The sequence below is a fragment of the Mixophyes fleayi genome, chromosome 2 (genome assembly GCF_038048845.1).
Source record: "Mixophyes fleayi isolate aMixFle1 chromosome 2, aMixFle1.hap1, whole genome shotgun sequence".
Taxonomy (NCBI): Eukaryota; Metazoa; Chordata; class Amphibia; order Anura; family Limnodynastidae; genus Mixophyes; species Mixophyes fleayi.
This window is the reverse complement of record NC_134403.1, coordinates 3,924,186-3,943,773: the sequence shown is the minus strand read 5'-3', so window position 1 is coordinate 3,943,773 and position 19,588 is coordinate 3,924,186. Positions and strand designations below refer to the sequence as shown.

The following is a 19,588-nucleotide window of genomic DNA, read 5'->3' as shown; positions in this document are numbered from 1 at the left end:
ATCCAACCAGAAATGTTTCTTAGATCAACAAGCAGTTAACGGGAACGGGGCATCAGCAACACTACTGCCAGTGTGAAACATGAGGAGAATCAATGACCTGTTATAGATGTCAGGGCACTCACTGAAACAGGGTGATCACCAGACCCCAGTGAAGTAATATTCAGTATTATATATATTCTCTTATCAGGATCAGTTGTAATTAAAACCTATTTTACAACTCTCAGCACAATAGTTCAATTACTCTCTCTCGCTCTCTCTCTCTCTATCTGTCTCTCTCTCTCGCTCTCTCTCTCTATCTGACTCTCTCTCGCTCTCTCTCTCTATTTGTCTCTCTCTCTGTCACTTTTTCTTCTTCCTGCTTTAAGCCATCTCACTATTTCCTCTACTGATGTCAAGTTTGTCACTACATATTCCTTTCTCTTTGTCAGAAACAGATACAAACACTCTAAATATGTTGAAGGAGATAGAAGAATCTCATCAAGGTATGAACATTATGAATAGACATCACCCATACTACCCTAGTTTAACTACACATTGCCGAGAATGTAAATTTGTTTACCATTAAATAATGTGCAATAATGACCATCACTGGGATATTTTATATACATTTGGTTAAGTAAAAACATTATTTGATGTAGATACTTTTTGGAAAATTTACTACAGCACAAAAAAAAATGTTTTTTAAAGATGGTCCTGGTATTACTCTTTATGTGATTATACTGACCAGGGCAATACCTATATGGATCTATCCTAATTCTAAAATATAATTAGAGATGAGTGAACCTTCTGTGGTTCAATTAGCAGAAGGTCTTACAATATAGGTCAATATAGTTTTATTTTCTTCAATTAGTTAAAAAAAAAATCATTTTTAAAGGGTGTAAAATTTGATTATATTGTAAATCGTTTTTAGGTGATAATTATGAATGTGTTTGTCTTGGAGACAATGCTGTATTTCGAGCAGTCTCATCAGCCTCCCTCACACTTAATTCTGCATTTAAAGATACAAAACAGAAGTAGGAACCTATTCATAATTATTTCTTTGTTCCATATACAACTAGACATTTATATCTGGACACACTGACATAGAGTCTGGTCATATAACATATTTATCTTCTTATGGAAGTCATGTATAGCAAACAAAACATAAACATAAAATGTAGATTACATTTTTAGGAATTCCTTTATTAAACTGCAACAACTGCACTCAGGAGACTATTCAGATAAATGTATTATATATGGTTAGCACATTGTATGTCTTAAAAGATCAAAGCAGAGGCCTCTTGTGAAGATGCTAAGAAGAGGTCCTCAATCTGCTCTTTCCACAGTAACGGAGTGGGAGTGGGGAGGGGGGCAGAATACTAAATAGGCAACTCTAGGTCCTAACTAAATTTTGTTATGTGGTCAGCTAATGTTTTATCCCTGCTCAGGAGACAATCAACATAGCTGTAGTATACATCGATATCACATTATATGTACATTTGTATTTACAGCAGATACAGATGCCAGTGAACCTGAGGGTACTTTCAGCAGGATTATTCAAGTCAACAAAGGTATCAACCTACTACTAAATGCTATAATGTAATACAAAAGAGATAGACTAAGAAGTCTGAGGGGGGAATTAAATTAGCTATAAGGAGTCCGCTGAGACACATTGCCTCAATGTTTTTTTCTGAAAGCTCCCAGAGTTGCGAGGAACAAATGCCCGTAAATTTGTTATCGCATAGGTCGCCAATGTGCGCAGTAGGACAATAAGGAGATGACCGGCGGCACTTGCGACTAATTTAATTACTTCCAAAAGCTAGAACAATAGTATTTTCAGTCTTCGTTGAAATGGCTCCTATAGAGTACATTCATGTGTGGTTTAAATACACTAATTCTTCTAAAGTAAGGAAAGTGAGTTGTTTATCTAAGAAACATATTTTTAATGGATAAAAAAGATGGCCATAAAATCTATTTAATATTGTTACAAGATAGGATTAAGGTAATAATCTGACATGAATCTTAATCATAGCACATTAATATATGAATGCTGTATGTCCATTTTTCTGATTAATGCAGGTTATAACATGACAGTACAGGAAGGCGACATTGTTATTAAAACTGGGCGCAGCGCCACCACTTGTTCAAGCTGCCTGTGGCCTAAATCTGCAGATGGGACTGTCCCTGTTCCATACACCTTATCCCCTGATTACAGTGAGTTTCCTCTTCCATATGGTATAATAATGTATTCATGGCCATCTATTGCTCTAATCTATTAATAAATGTTAATAAATGTGCATCATTCTTTCTCCACAGATGACAATCATATCAGCTTCTTTAGAACTTCTATGCAGGAGTATGAGGCATTGACCTGTGTGAGGTTTATACCTCAGACATCAGAGACGGCTTTCCTCAACATTGTCTCTTCAGAGGGGTAGGTTCTTCCATTCTGTCTATGTCATAAAGGAATGTTTATTAAGAGGAGAGATGAGAAAAATAACGCTACATGGTTTGGAAATGTTATTATTATTATTATTATTATTATTATTATTATTATTATTATTAGCACTGACATATTACACAGTGCTGTACATTGGCAGAATCATGATACATACAAATGACATAAAACAGAAGGTAAAGAAGGCCCTGCCCTAATGGCCTTACACTCTAGGTGTGGGGAAGACTTGATACATAAGGGAGTGGAATAACAATTGTATCAGCTGGTGGAGAAAGTGTGTGTGATTATAGTAAGACAGAAGCATTATCAGCCAACAATAATAAAACAGTCACTGGAGACACAAAACATTAACCAGCTACTGTAGAAATCTTAACACAGTCAGCAGATGTCAACCATAGCTGCCCTTCACTATTTATTGTTGGAGGTTGCAAAGTTTAGGGACTTGATTTAATCTGGACACTGAATTTCAGGGAAACAAATACCATGGGAGATTTGCTAATCTATACTCTCAAGTGCAAAACAAACAAAGAAACAAAGAAAATTCACACATATGTATATGTGTTTACAAATATAATATAAATAACCAGGAAACAAGCAGTATGCATATCCTGCTATTGACAGTCTTTAAACCTCACTGTGCTGTATAGTGGAGTCTGTACATGGGATACAATAATTTTAGAAATAGTTATGTAACTTTTTTCCTTTTTATATTACTCGTTTGCTTTTTCTGGTCAATCAGTTGAGCCTGACATCTGCCACCCTTTGGCTATCAGACAAATTAAGAAGAATTTTCATAAAATGTAATATTTAAAAAAAAAAAAAAAAAAAAAAAGGAAAAATAGAAATTCTTACATTACATTTATTTGAATAGATCTAAATCTTCCCTCCAGCTAATTACTATGTATTGCTCTGTGTGGATGACTATGCTGTAACCGTTGAACAAACTCTCATTACTTCCTTACTGTTTGCAGCTGTCATTCATTGATCGGACGAACAGGTGGAGGTCAGAAGGTTGGAATAGATATTGATGGTTGCATGCTCAGAGGGATTATACAACATGAACTAAATCATGCCCTGGGATTTTACCATGAACATATGAGAAGTGACCGTGATGACTATGTCAACATCATGTTCCAGTACATCTCACCAGGTACTGTGCACAAATTACATAACTATACATTTTTGGTTATTTAAAGAAAACTTTGTGTTCTTTTTATTCAAATATGGGCATTGTAATTGGACATTTCCTGTTACAGGTGATAAAGGAAATTTTGCCAAAGCAGACACTAATAACCTGGGTCTGGAGTATGACTATGGCTCAGTGATGCATTATGACAAGTAAGATAATACAATTTGCTGTGCTCATTTGTATTAAATTATAGATGATGGTGCTGGAAGTGATTAGAACACATTGATGTTGGAATATTCCCTTTTATGATTTATCATTCTGGAATGTACTGATCTCTTTTGTTGTGTGACAGGTATGCATTCAGTAACACTCCAAATCAACCTACCATTGTACCCAAGCCTGATCCCACTGTACGCATGGGACAAAGGAATGGAATGAGTATCTTGGATGTTTCTAAAATTAACCGGCTTTATCAGTGCAGTAAGTATTGATTAATAGATATATGAGGCCTCAATTAGATTTAGCAGTAAATACAGCTGGTACCTTGGAATACCATGTTGGCTGCATGGGGGTAAGGGCAAGCTGCCTATCTCACCTCTAAACTGCAGTATATAGTTAAATCAAGCCAATATATTTGTTCTGCATGACAAAGAAGTGTTAGGTAATTGTAGCATAGTTAGAGGCAGGAGAGGAGTTCAAATGACTGTTTATGAATATATTGGAATATATTGCAGACATATACTGTAACCAATGGTCCTATACAGGGAAAGCACAGCTTGCAACTGATGTGTAAATACAGAACAAGGAAGTCTAGGCTGTAGTTGTAGTGAACAAATGAATTACAGAGATACTGGCAGTCTAGAGTGCTTAACACAGAATAATTAATGCACAGGTTTGTAGAAGCAGACACAATATTCACAAGATGCAATGTTGGTGATGGAGAATGTCCAATGTTACTGATATAACTGGAGACAGCAAAACTCCATGCACATCTGAGTCAAGCCCAGAGCCCCTCAATGCCATAATCAGCAGGCACAGTTATATAGAAAGATGTCCTTCCTAGTCCGGTGACCAATGTTAAAATGCTGTACTCACAGTGAGAGATCACATTAATCAGTATGCTGTAATGCTGAGTTGGAGTATTAATGCTGTTTGCTAGGGTACAGGGTCAGAAGTCTTTGTATGCTATTAGCCAGGAAAAAAAGAGCCATAATTGAAGTTTAAATCAATAAGCTGAATAATCCCAAAGTGTTGACTATACAGTATTCAGCGTAACACTCTATCACTGATAAAGCTTCCTAGAACAGGAGGGACTTTAAACTCCAAAGTTCCAGTCTGGTTAGGAGACAAGCATACATTAATTTAATGAGCAGGTCTACAATGACACTTGATCTAAAGTGGAAATCCCAATATCCTAATAAGAAGACTTTTCCCTGCCTTGAAAACAACTTTCATTTGCACCCCTTACATAGCACCATTGTTTGTCTAGGTTTATGTTTGTATCCTTTAGCGGGATTTCTTCTTAAGACTAAATGAGGCCCATGGACTGTAGGTGAAGGTATCTGTCACATACATAGAACATCAAAATGATATAATAACCTAACATACGTCACCAAGTCTACAATTATTGATCTAAAACACTTTCTCTCTTTTTAGATGTTTGTGGTTATTTGCTTAACAATATGAATGGAATTTTGAACTCAGCGAACTACCCCTCAGCCTATCCCAATGATGCCAGCTGTGTTTGGTTGATCAGATCACCCTCTGGACAGGTACATTAATGAATGCATGAAACAGGTGACAAACAGAAGACACAAGAATTAGATATCATTTCTAAAATCAGTTCTGTCACTTTTGGGGGCATACAATCCAATACACCTGGAAGATATTCGGATCAATTCCCACTGCATTGAATTGGATTTTGACCTGTCATGATGGAGCCTCACAAGATCCAATCACCAGCTAATATGTATATTTGTGTATACATTACTTTATATGTTCACAATCTAATAACCTGTCATATTCACAACAGGGCTTAGTATCTTCACAGTTATTAATAATTGTTACATTTTCAAATGCCTTTTAAAATATATTTAGATAAAAATACAAATACAAAATACACATTAAATTCAGTTAAGTTTAAATATCTGTTGTTTTCTCCATTAAGAGTAAAATGAGAATCTTTTTTGCTTCCACAATCCAAATTGAAATATCATTTAAGTAATACAGATAAGCAACAGTGACAATAAATAATTTTGCAGCCCCATTAACACATTAATGACTTTAGATAGAAAGTTAAATCAGATGCAGCTAAATAGCTCTGTTGGTCATTATCATCATTGCACCTCACTGAACCAGCCCTCCTAGCACCCACATCAGATACCTTCCTACTGGTGTATCTGCAGCTATGTCCATGTCTACTACAGTCTCAGTTATGTGACTATTCCTTACTTACTGTACTCGGCCTATGTTTGCTCCCTTGTTCCCTCCGCCTTTTCACTAGTTGTAAGTGTAAGATGCATTGTAAGCTGCATACAGACGTATCAGTATGGCTTTTATACATATGCTCAGTAAGAAAATGTGTATTTTACACAAATAAAAGAAACAACTCTGCATGAGTCCCACAGTGTTCATCGTGCATTACAAAATCACAAGAACCTATAGAATTTGGGTCCAAACCAGATATATTTCTTACACATTATTGGCCTTCCCCTAATAAGAAGTATGTCATAAACCACCAATTTTTAACATGACCTAGAGTTGGTGCTCCACCTAATAAGAATATTCTTCTTGCAACCAAAAGAAAGTGTATTCCTATAGGGGGCAGTCTGGGGCTGAAGTATTTTGAAACTATGTATTATACTGATATGCATTAAAATCAAAATTAAACCATCTACTTAGTGCGGAGGTGAAAGATTTAATAACAAGAATTTGATAAGTGAGTGTTGCTTGTGGCAATATTGTGAAATGAAATATAAGAAAATACACTGTTATTAATGTAGGTCTAGGCACAGACTTAGACTAAGAGTAAAATATATCAGCTATAGTGATAATAATTTGTGTCGTACCATTTCACTGTGGATAGGCATTTGAAAATTAAAATAATGCCTATTATTAAGGTCTGTAACATCAACTGAGAGCAGGAACAGATAATCTGAGCTCTATATAACATCATATAGAACAGTTTATACCACTTACTAGGTATAATACATGATCGATATATATATACCCAGATACTGTATTGTTAAAGGATGATATATATATATATATATATATATATATATATATATATGTATATAGATATAGATATAAATATATATATATATATATATATATATATATATATATATATATAGGAATTAAAATGACAGGTATAGCGACGCTTTCATAGTGTCATTATCTTGAAGACCATTCTAATAGAGGTTTGCTCCACATTTGAACTCATTTTATAAGTAACAATTCAGAGATATTAACACTGGGATGTACTTTCGCTGAGAAAACAAATGGTCAGATATTAACCAACTAAAGCTATATTCAATATAAATAACAGTACAGATTACATACAGGAAAGGACCAGCTGTACATTTTTAATTTAATATTTCACAGTATTTTCACATGCACATTCACTTATCACATAACTGTTTTTTCAATATTTTGCTTACGTACCAAGAGATGGTTTGATTTTAATTTAAATGCATATTAATAAAATACATGTTTTTTATATATTTCAGGCCAGAGGCGGGCTGGCAGGTTTCGTCCCAGGGGCGCACAGGCGGCCACATCACGTGACACGCGATGCATCGTGTGTCACGTGATGCGGCCGCATCGGATGCGGCCGCCGGTGATAATGATAAATTATTTCATCTATGGGGGGAATGGGGAGAGGCGGCCGGCCCGAACAGCCGTTAGACTGAACGGCTCAGGATGCCCGCTGCCCCCATGCCCCCCGGTCCAGCATGCCTCTGTTTCAGGCAGAGTGACCGCTATAGGAGCACACTTTCTTTTGGTTGCTAGAAAATTACAAGAAGCCAACAATAATTATATAGGGATAGATTTAGTCAGACACATAGGGGTATATTTACTGAACTGTGGGTTTGAGTGGAGATGTTGCCTATAGCAACCAAACAGATTTTAGCTGTCATTTCTTTAGTTCATTCTGCAAAATAACAGATAGAATCTGATTGGTTGCTATAGGCAACATCTCCACTTTTTCAAACCCGCAGTTTAGTAAATATACCCTATAGATTTATACAGTTACTGAGGTTAGAATTTCACAATTGCTTCTTTAAAAATTTACATCATATTCTGACATATTATAAAGCCAGTTACTTACAGGTTAGCTTACAATTATTGCCCATACCAGATAAATAGTTCTGTAGACAATTCATACTGTACTGTATATGGCAATTGACCAAAGCAACTATTAAGGGACCTTATTTCATTATGTAAATTGAACTAGACAGATAATTTCAGAGTAATTGTATTTTTTAGTGTAATTAGTAATGATAAAAAAAACTACAATATTAACCAAACTAGAATGTTGTTATTCTCAGGAGTTCATGGCAAATTTTACCCAGAGAGATGAGACTCTGCTCAGCAGCCTATTAGGAACATTTCAAATGAAGCAAAATGCAGATAGAGCAGTGATCCAGCCCAAGGCAGCCCACTATGGTACCGGTCCAGGAGGCAGATGCCCCCCTGCCCCTAGTACAGCCAGACCCTGATTATTCTAAAAATTCATGGCAGTTTGTAAATCATTAAAGGGCTGAACTCCTTCTGGGCTGATCTTCCTTCATTGTATATTATGCCGGAATGATGTGAAAGAAGGATGGGGCATCATACACAATGGGGGTATATGATTGGGTTGCTGCTGCTCAATGCCAAAATGTAATGCTCCTTGTTGTAGTTTTACAATACTCTAGGGGATAAGTCATGTAGCTGATCACATCCACTGTGCAGTAAATCCCAGCTTGGCATAAAAGTGTAAATTAAGTTACTCATGATCTTATTTCTTAAACTAACATTGCTGATATTAATGTTTAATATTTAGGCCACCCTGAAATTTAATGCCTTTGATGTCCAATCGTCACTTAATTGTGTATCTGACTATGTCAAGATTTATGATGGTCCCAGTAGGACATCTCCTGTGTTGCTGGACAAAACATGTGGGACTGGAATGATCCCTCTCTTAGTTGCTTCCACTAACCAGATGCTGGTTGAGTTTGTCAGTGACAGCCGTATTACTGGGGTCGGCTTCAAAGCTACATATAGCTCAGGTATTGTATTCAGTGCTTAAATGTTATGGTTTTCCACTTGTAATCCTACTTAATATTCTACATAGGGAGTTTTTTGCATTTATAAGCGTGCCATGAACTACGGAGTATTTTTGCAATCAAATAAAGTAGTAAACTAATTAGAGATATGTCACAAGATAACATGAAATCTTTACTAAATTCTGTTTTGAACCATTTACTGAAAACACATTATTTCTGCTTGTCAATAGTCATATGTCGGATTAACTTTGTAGGGTCTTGTCAGTGTAAGATATTTGAATATGTTGCATTATATATTAAAGGATTCTATAGCTTGATCCTATTGTGTATTTTATATTAACAATGCTCTTTGTTCTCTGCTCTCAACCATATGCCTCACAGTACCATGTGGAGGAAATTTCTTTGCCTCTAAAAAAACCTTTACATCTCCTGGATACCCCAATGCATACCCTCCCAACATGGATTGTACTTTCAACATCACAGCTCCTGTTGGACAGCGGGTAAGAAGAATGTTGTAGACTAAGATAATTAGTGTAGTAGTTTCTGTCATGTAACGGTAGCTTAGCTGTATTGAAGAATATGTCACAGATACAGTTTAAATTCTATGTTATTTGCATTACATAAAGACAGGAGCGGATCCAGAAGGGGGCATTTGAAGCAATCACACACCCAAGCAGGTGCCCAGATGCGTCCCCTACACCTTTATTTAACCCCAGATTAGTCACCTGCCTCATTACATGCATGAAACTAATGTAACTAGCAATTCGGTCTTCTTGGGCCGTTGCCTGATTAGGCTCTCCGCCAACCTCCAATCTTCCAAGGTCTCTCATAAAACCTTTATGCAATAGCCTATCCTACCTCCTCCTAGACTATTGCCCTTATGCACTTGACCTGCCATGTCCACTTGTGTCACATTAGCTCCTACTGTTTTTGCTTTCACCCTCCCTCTAGAATTTAAGCTCTCACAAGCAGGACCCATAGGACTACCATATGTCCGATGTCTGTACTTGCTTTGTCTTCCTCAAATGTACTTCTTACTTGTTTATTGTTAATATTTTTTTTGTGTAGCTTTTTAGTTTAATTTGTACTTATGGAATTAGTACTTGTATATGTTTAACTTAACTTTGTACAAGTGTACTTTATACTGTTCAATCTGCTGCAGAATTTGTGGTGCCGTGCCTTACAGATATATACAGAGGAATCAGATAGATAGATAGATAGATAGATTTTAACATATTGTAGTCTTCCATATCATAGTATAGTAGGTCACAAAATTGTAACTTAGCCTTGGGCTAGATACATAGTTATTCCTAAAAGAAAAGGTAAGATATGCCCCCGCTTAACTTTAACTATGTCTGGTGATGGATAAAGATATGATGGATAGTTACATATGACATGATGATTTTGAGGACACAGTTCCTATAAAAATCCAGGAATTTAACTTTAAAAACATGCAGGACAGCAGAACATCCCTGAGACATATATATATATATATATATATATAGAATAAGTAAAGTAAGGATACGGCGCACAATGGTGTGTTTCTAGGATAAATATCCCAAGTTCAGTGGAAAGCAACAATAAAGTTCAAAAAGTTCAATGTTCCAAGCTTGCTGGACGGTCCTCTAGGACCAAGGGTATATGTCCAGTGTTGTATACATAAAAAGACAGAATAACACGAGCATAGGATTAGTAGAAATAGTGTGTTAGTGATAGCCCATCACCATGGCAATACACACCCAGAAGAAATATATCGCTTATCTGTATAAATATGTCTTATCCAAAGACTGGAACACAGCTTAAAAACCACTGTTCTCTCAGTGATTTGTGGTCAGCATTCTTTACAAGGTGGTATAGTCAGCAGCTGCAAGTCTGGTCTCCAGTCATAAATCATCAGCATACTGTAAACACCATATCTCTCCTCCACTCAGTGGATAGGAAAAAGAAGATAATACACTATATGGTGTAGTATTTTAATATAGCAGTATTTAATCAGAATTAACATATAAAATGCACACTCACAATGAGTAATAAAAATACAAGCTTATCTGTAATTCAGGTAACAGATATACCAGAACCTTGGGTATAACAGGAACCTCCCACAGTCTCCGTACAAAAGATCTGATGGTATGATGATCCAATATAGCCCAGGGGTACATGAATAAAGCCTCTACGCGTTTCGTCCTTAGCAGGGCTTCCTCAGGAGGTAATAAATGTGGCCTAAACCAGAGATGTATTTATAGCGATGCGCATGCGCATTGCGCTAAGGGGACCGCGCATGCGCGACCTGTCGGACTTTCTGCGCATGCGCGGCTACGGTACTGCTGCGATACTGTAATAAGCAGGCAGTCCACTATTCAATGTTGGTGATGAGATGTAAGGGATATTACAGTGGTAAAGTGACGTTCAATGACAATGATTATGATGACATTAAGTTCACATTCAAGATACGGCGGTGGCCATCTTGGTAAAGGAATTCTAATGAATTGGCCTCATTGTCGGCCATTTTAGTGCAGGTGCTATAATGTGGGTGGTCAAGAGACTGTGCAAGCCAGGTGGTCAGTGACTACTGCCCCCCATAAAAAATTCAATATGCATCTTAAGATGTAACAATCCAGCAAGCCTTGTCATGAAATGTATAAATATATCTATGTATACTGTCATATTGCATTCTTACATACTTACAGATTACAGCTTGTGGGTTTTATTCTAGATGTTTTGGTGCTTTAGTCTTAACTGCTTTCTGATATGTCTTTTCAATTAATCATGATTTATATATCTGAGTTTCACAGATTGCTCTGACTGTAAGTGATTTTCACGTTGAGAATGGAAATTCCTGCATTTATGACTATATGGAAGTCAAATTTGGATCTGCTTTTTTTGGTCCTTTCTGTGGTAATCGTGATATTTCTCCCATAACATCAACTGGGAATTCACTAGTGATGACATTTCATAGTGATGAAAGCAATCAGCTGAAAGGTTTCACTGCCTCCTACACCTTCAGTGAGTAATACAATCCCATCTATTTATTGCAGAGCAACAGTCATTATATAACTTTTATTGTTTCATATTTTTGTTTTAATAAAGGGTATTATTCTTCACTTAAACAGGAACTTAATTTCACATAGAGGTGCATTTTAATCACTCATCACAAGCAGCCCATAGTTTTGTTTGTAGCCAATAGTGTCCTATGCCCACAGATGAGAGATGTCACAACAGCCATCATTTGTCTTCAGGGCCTTATTAAGACCCAATGGGGCCCTAAGCAAGCTGCTGGTGTGGGCCCTTTGTCCAAAAGAACACAAATAAAATGAGTACTCTAATCCCCTCAGAGCCAATTGGGGCTTAGACAGACGTCTAGGTTGCCTAATGGATGATCTGGCTCTTTTTGTCTTAATGAAAAAAGACATGCATGGTGATCACACAGAACAATGACATATGACATGGGCTTTTCCTACTTCACTCAGTGTATTTGGAGCTTGATAATAGTGGGAGTTCCTGATACACTGATCTATGGAAGAAGTTTATGGTGATCCAATTGTACTTCCACATGCAGTCAGTGAGCATGGTGGCTGATATCTGAGTGCATGTGGGATGAGGGAGAGGAGCTATGCTGATCACATACAATCCATCTTCTGAAAAGTATATTCATTGTCTCATTGTAAATTCACAATAAATACAATCTTAATACTGATTGTAATATTCTGACATCAGAACTTAGGTTATCTAGCCCTCTGTAGGTAAAACATGGGCAGGAACATTAAAACAATGCCTTCCCTTTTTTCTAACAATTAAACATATCACAAAGGATTATACATTTATAGGATGTTTTCCCCTTTTTCTTCCATCTTAGTAAAGATATTCCAAATGTTATTGCCTTATTTCATTTGAGGCTGTAACCTCAATATAGCTGATCCCTCTATAGATTATAAATACTCTTCAATGCATTTGTTAGACAAAGGAAAATAATACAATAATATCTCAGAACATATATTGTTTTTGTTCTGGTTGTGAAGTGAAGTGAAGTTATCATATGGACATTATACTGTATATTAATGAGAACAAAGCCATTGGTTAACCTCATATACTTGGTAACTGTTGTACATAGTTATGTGTCTTCTATATATGATTATTACATAATATGCAGGTAGAAGAATGTACATATGTGTGATCATTTAGTTTTCTAACTCCTATTTCTTTCTGTTTCTCTACAGTATAATTGAGGAATATTACACGACTGAGGCAAAACTCATAGTATAATTACCTGTCTATACATGACGAAGCAAATATGTCTATTTATTGAGAACCATAAAGAAGAATAATGTAATTTCTATATAAAATATTGTTTGTACCTTATTAGCAAATTATATTTGTATCTCTCTTACTATTTGAAAACATCTTTTTTAGTAATCATAAAGACAATTGATTGTATACATAATAAAATGGTTTTCTCGCATAGTTGTTTGAGATAATTATTTCTAACACTATAAAGTGTTATATTCAGTGACTGTAATGATCATACAAACTTGAGTCTGGAAGAGGCTGATCAAAAGTCACATGACTACAATTGCAATGTATTTCTGTACACCATAAATATCTATGAAATAAATGGGCTTTATCTACCAGGAAATATCAGAATATTAGAGATGACTAAAGCATTCCATGACCATAGGAAAGGATAAAGCTACAAAATAAGAGGTTGTCTTATTTCCCATAATACATAAGTAGTATTTTATAACCCTTCCAGTCAAAGATAACAAATATTATTATGTTTGTCACTCTCTGACATCACTGGTCACAATTACTTATACAAGTATTCACACCATGCATGTATTATAATATCTTACTTGTACTCACACAGGGGGCTGGTAGTACAGTATTTACCTATAGAACTTGTGCTATCCAGAATCTCTATAACAGAACAATCCTCTAATCTGTTTATGCAGAGGACAATGGGTGGAAACTAGTTAATCAATGGATTAAAAAAATCCCTTTATATTGTCTATTATTTTCGTCAGCATATTATAACAAATTGGTTGGCAATTACAAAATGTACAGATTATAAGTAAATCAATGTACACAACCCATTTCTCCTCATTAAGTAAATATATAGTAGCTAGTAATAAAGTGTGCATTTTAATATGTTTTTTTTAACATATTTTACTTTGGAAAACGGTCCATAAGAAGAAGATGCACTGCAACCTCAGGCAAAGTGCAGCACCAGGAACTGCATAAGTTAGGTGCATGTAATGCTGATATTAATAGTTATTACATGTTAATACATATTAGATGGATGTAGATTAAATAGTAATATGTGTCAGGTCAGCATAGTTGCTGTGAGAAACAGTCCATGTAATCTAATAACAACTGTGCATCCTAAACATGATACAGAGGGATGATATTATATATAGAATTGGCACTTTGTCTAGTTGCACCCGCTGATAGTAACAGAGAGAACATAACTGGAAGCACTGTCTAGAGCAGTGTTTCTCAACTCCAGTCCTCAGGACCCACTAACAGTGCAGGATTGCCAGGTGACCAGTGAAATAATTAGACCACCTGCTACACTGTGTCAGTCAGTAATGAATACACCTGTGTTCCAGCAAGGAGATATGGAAAACATGTACTGCTAGGGGGTCCTGAGGACTGGAGTTGAGAAACACTGGTCTAGATTATATGGGTATCACGTATGAGCACTTACCCTTCATCACAACTAGTAGAGCTCATTTTATTACAATGCCTTGAGGAAGAAAATGTGCAGTAAAACAACAGCAACCAACCTGCAAATATCTGTGCTGTGTAATTTAGTCAATGACAGAAAGTCCCTTAATGGCTGCTCTTGTTCAATGCAGATGTTGCACCTTAATGCACTGTTTGTAAGTGATACGTATCTCATATCCAGTATATGACCCAAATATGGATTATTTTATAGAACTCTTTCTCTGGTGTGGTTAATAATTGTAAGGTAACCTGTAAGTAGCTGTCCTAGCAGCTTTATAACATGACAGAATTACATTTCACCTCTATGATAAGTAAACAAACATATTTTGTTTTTCTATTATTGCAATAAAAATATTTAAAAATCATTCAATCATTTACAGGTTTTTTAAAAAAATGTTATCTTAGTGTTAAGCAATAATGTTTAATTAAGATGTAGAAAGTGTAGGAGAGGAATATGAGGTAAGGGGGGGGGGGGGGGGGGTCCACAGGAGGATAAGTGTAATGTCAAATGGAATTAATAAAGATTACTAAGAATGATATTGAGGGTTAGGTAATATCCAAAATAGTGTTAATAGTCATTGGATCCAGGTAGTAGATAACTATTATAAGGGAGGAGATTATGGAATTTGTTCCTCAATGTAAAGCCAAAGGGACCAGACTCAAAAGAAAACATCAGATTTGTCATATAGGTAAGATGTGATTTTTCCATGCATGCGTCGTGCCAAACACAATTTTTAAGTAATGTTAAAAAGGAGGATTTTTTATTCCAAGCGGTTGTCATGACTAATTTTGCTGCTATTAAAATGTGGTTCATCAATTGAAAAAAATATTTGTCTAGATTTTGTGGAGGAGAGGAGAGGAGAAAGGTCCAGTGATATTTATTTATGAAATTTCACAAAGAGAGCTGAGTAGTTTATGTACTTCATCCTAAAAGTAGGACATCTTGGGGCAAGTTCACCATGTGCAAAAACTTCCTTTGGCCCCAATTCCACCAACAAGTTAGATCGGAAGAGACATGTTTCTTAATATGCCATTGATAATATATTTTGTATGCTGTCTCCTTAATAATGTTCGAAATAGAAGCGCAGGCTGTTGTGTCTCTTATCAGTTTCCAAAAATCATCTTCAAGAGCGGAACCAAGATCAGGTTTTCATTCCAATTCATGTCTTCTATAATGAATTGTTAATTTGCAAACAAGAATACTATCAATCAAGAAGATCAATCCTTCTCACAATTGAGTTTGTAGACAAAATGATTGAAAGGGGTATATTTGTCAAACGAAAATTTTGAAAAACAACGCTGAATCTTAGCGGTTTGTCATCATTATTTGACACAGCAATTTTAATAAAGACAAAAGCTGATGGACTTTGTCTTTAATAAAGTTAGTTTCTTCTTTAGTAGTTATGTCATGCATGCATCTATTCCTGCATCTAGTTGGGGTGCTAAAGTGCCCAACTGTACATGAGGTCCTGTGTGTCTGCTGCTACATTACATATATATATGTGTTGGATGGCCGCCTATTTTTCAAATGACAGGTAATTAAATTATTTATTCTATATACTTGATAATGAACTCTGAATTCCTGGATTTTATTACTCTTATTGGTATTTTTAATAGTTTGACAAGCTAGGCATTTTCCACATCTGAAAAATCCTTTTACTTTTATATATCCAGCAACAGGATTTTCATGTAGTACACCTCTAACCAGCTTATCCTTCAACTTTGGGCTCTTCTGTATATATAGAAGGGTTTAGGTGGTAAGATCTGATCTTAAATTTGATCTTTATATAGAACGTCCCAATGTTTACGAAAGATTTTTTCAATAATTTTTGTAATGATGGCTATATATAGTAATAAATGGTAAAATGGGTTTATTAGTATTATTAGATTTTATGGTGGGATATTAAAGATTTTGTATGTCCACACTTAAGGCTTTTGTCGTAGTCAAATTTAAATTATCATCTTGATAACCCTTTTCCTTGAAAGTTAACTTAATTTCGTCTATTTGAGTATTAAGGACATCAGACTCAGTACAATTTCTTAACCTAAGAAATTGACTATAAAGTATGCTGTTTGGTATTTTTGTGGTGTTTGCTACTTTTTAGAATATATGTGTTCGCCTGTGTTTGTTTTTTTGCAACACCTCAATTGTATGCAGTATTTATATGAATTTTTCTCTAATTCCTATCAATTTTATTAGTGCACATGCGCAGACCGGAGGCACGATGGCACCGGACAGAGGAGCCCGCGGTGTTCCCCCAAGAGGGACCTGGACCAGGAGACCCCCCAGTAAATTAAGACGGGACCCGACAAAGCGTTCCATGGGCCCAGCATGTGATACCATGCGTGCAAACCGGATATAATCTATGTGTATACTTAAAACGCACAGCTCTGGTTTTGGAACGCAAACCAAAAACAAACACTCATGTTTTGTTGAGACGCAAACCGAGACTTAACCAGTGTTGTTCTGAAACACAAATGGGTCAAAATCAAATGCAGCAAAAATATTGGCTGATTTCTAGTCAGGTAACCATGACAATGCTGAAAGTTACTTTATACCTTATTAGATGGCCCTATCAAAATATAAATTAAATAAAGTCAGGCTGGTTTTGGACATAAATTTTACATTAATGACTTACTGGCATTGAATGAGAATTCAGATTTGATTAAAATTTTTAGATATTTGTGTATGTAAGTGTATTTGGTCAGATACATTGGTTAGAGTGTTTGGATGAATCTCATCGGCCACTGACACTAAACAATATACCTCATCCACCTTGTTAAAGAGTTATGGTTGAAACATGTTGGAGGATGAGGAGAGATTTGCTACATTAATCACTTAATTTAAAAATGTAACATCTTATAAACGTTGGATGTTTATCTTGTTTAATGTGATAAGAGATTTTGTACATCTGTATCTTACTTGGAATTTTTTATTGAGTGCAAATCCTATTTGTATTCAAATACATAATTTTAGATGCTAGATCTAGTCCAGATAAGAAGACACAGACACATCAAGTATTTGAATTTAAGCATATTCATGCCAGATTTATAAGCACTTTGATATTTATATAAAAAATTTGTTATCAATAATAATAAGTTGATAGAAATTAAAGAGACCATAAGCACTTACAATATCCCTTGCATTTTTCTAGTTAAACTGATTGGTGGACAGAAAAGAGAGGATTTTGTTTGACTCAACACAATCCCCCCCCCCCCATCCCCCCGAAAAAAATAAAAAATTCTTGCCTATAAAATCCAAGAATTTCAAACTAATGCACTGACATAGGAACAATTTAGTTAATAAAAAACAGGGTACTGTTTAACTCAGAGAAGCACCCTCAAAGCAAATATATTTCCTTATTTTTAAACATGAATATTATCTTTAGTAATAAGCAGCATTGTCAGCAAATAGTAGCATTGTTAGACAGCTAATGCACTCTTCATCATCAACCCTTTTCATTATTAGTATTTAGGCAGCATTCAGGTTTTAAATACAAACTGAAAACTTTAATGCAATCTGTGATTCCTAAGAGGCAGCCTTGTATGCTACAGCTGCTGGTGTGGGGGAAACGTCTACACAGACGGAGACCAAGCGGAGTAAGCATAGTTGTAAAAAACAATTGTTTGTGAAACAAAAGTTTGGTAGAGAAACCAAGTATGACAGCCAGCATCCTGTTGCACAGCAGATCACTAAAACCGATTCCATTTCAACCAAACAGCAATTCCCCATCTGTAACTGGAGTTTAAACAAGAAGTCATATAGTCCCTACAAAATGTCATTGTACCGACTATCCACTTAACTACAGATATGTGTACAAGTGGTACTGGTCAAACAAAAGACTACATAACCGTCAGAGCTCACTGGGCAGGTGTATCACTTTCAGCAGCAGCAGTGTCTGTAGCATCATCATAAGCCTCCACATCCTATCAGCAAAGTAATGACAGGTCATTCAGGGGCATGTTACTCTCTGTATAGCTGGCTTCACTAAGAAAGATAATGGTGTGAGTCTGTTAAAAAACTCAGAAATGACTCACACCGATAAGATGCTCCTCAGGATTTCTCAATGCCGATATCAGTGTGTGTGAAGATACTGTCCCAATGCTACCCACTTCACGCTGGCTGACCACCCACGGGTGCATTCATCTGTCCCTTACCCCACTAGCATAAGGAGTTACATCCCCTGGCTGTCCATATGTAGACTCTGGTAGAGAACAGACAACTCAAAAACCAGACCTTGCACCTTCCATGAATGAAATCCCAGAATGAACACTATCCCCCCTCCCCTGGAGGGGCTCCTTATATCTAGGGTCAAATTTCCACAGTGCTTTCCCCTCCCTCAGCAAACCCCTAGGTCTCTCTCTCTTTAAACATTGGTAGGTCCTCGGTCAGGGAGTAAGAAGGGGGAGTGGAGATGAGCTGTGCTTCCACAGAACCCTCATGCTGGGATGCAGACCAAATGTCTGGACTAGTCCTATGGAGAACAATGGTTACTAATTGGCTACCCCCACCTCTAAAGATAGGGTAGCAGTCAGCCCCTCCTAAAATTAACCCCTTACACTACTTTGTGATTTCATATGGTCCTTTGCTGTTCCATGTTTCCTGTAGAGGAAGGAATAGGAAAAATGAATGGAGCTCCAGCCCCCTCACCTGTATCCTGGATACCACCTGATCTTTACCCATAACCCACCCGGCTTCACTTTAAGAACAATGAATAAAAACCTCGCTGCCACATCATCAATATACAATACACAATATACATATTTGCAATGAGTTACAATGTCCCCTTATTCACATGTAATTAAACACTGTAGTGGTATGTTGTTGAGCTGGGGAACAAAAGCAAGGACTATAAAAAGTATACGCTATAAACCACATTTTGTGAGAAACAAGGAAGAGGCTGGTTACGGTGTTATCAAACTCGTTTCGTCACAGTGTGAACATTGTGGGCCTGTTTTATCAAGAAACGGATACTGACCACAACTTGCGTTTGCTATTAAATGCACGTAATTCGGCTTTGCGCATTC

At 36.3% G+C, this 19,588-nt stretch overlaps 1 protein-coding gene across 1 annotated transcript; it reads left to right on the top strand.

The window, feature by feature from the left end:
• The first annotated feature begins 1,528 nt into the window (after positions 1-1,528).
• Positions 1,529-11,850, top strand: LOC142140006 (embryonic protein UVS.2-like). The gene is made up of 10 exons (XM_075197863.1): positions 1,529-1,550; positions 2,059-2,193; positions 2,296-2,413; positions 3,409-3,587; positions 3,694-3,775; positions 3,919-4,046; positions 5,223-5,338; positions 8,617-8,842; positions 9,221-9,339; positions 11,632-11,850. Exons 2-10 carry the CDS (start codon positions 2,067-2,069, stop codon positions 11,848-11,850), a joined length of 1,314 nt encoding a protein of 437 aa, XP_075053964.1. The 5' UTR covers positions 1,529-1,550; positions 2,059-2,066.
• Positions 11,851-19,588: the final 7,738 nt, after the last annotated feature.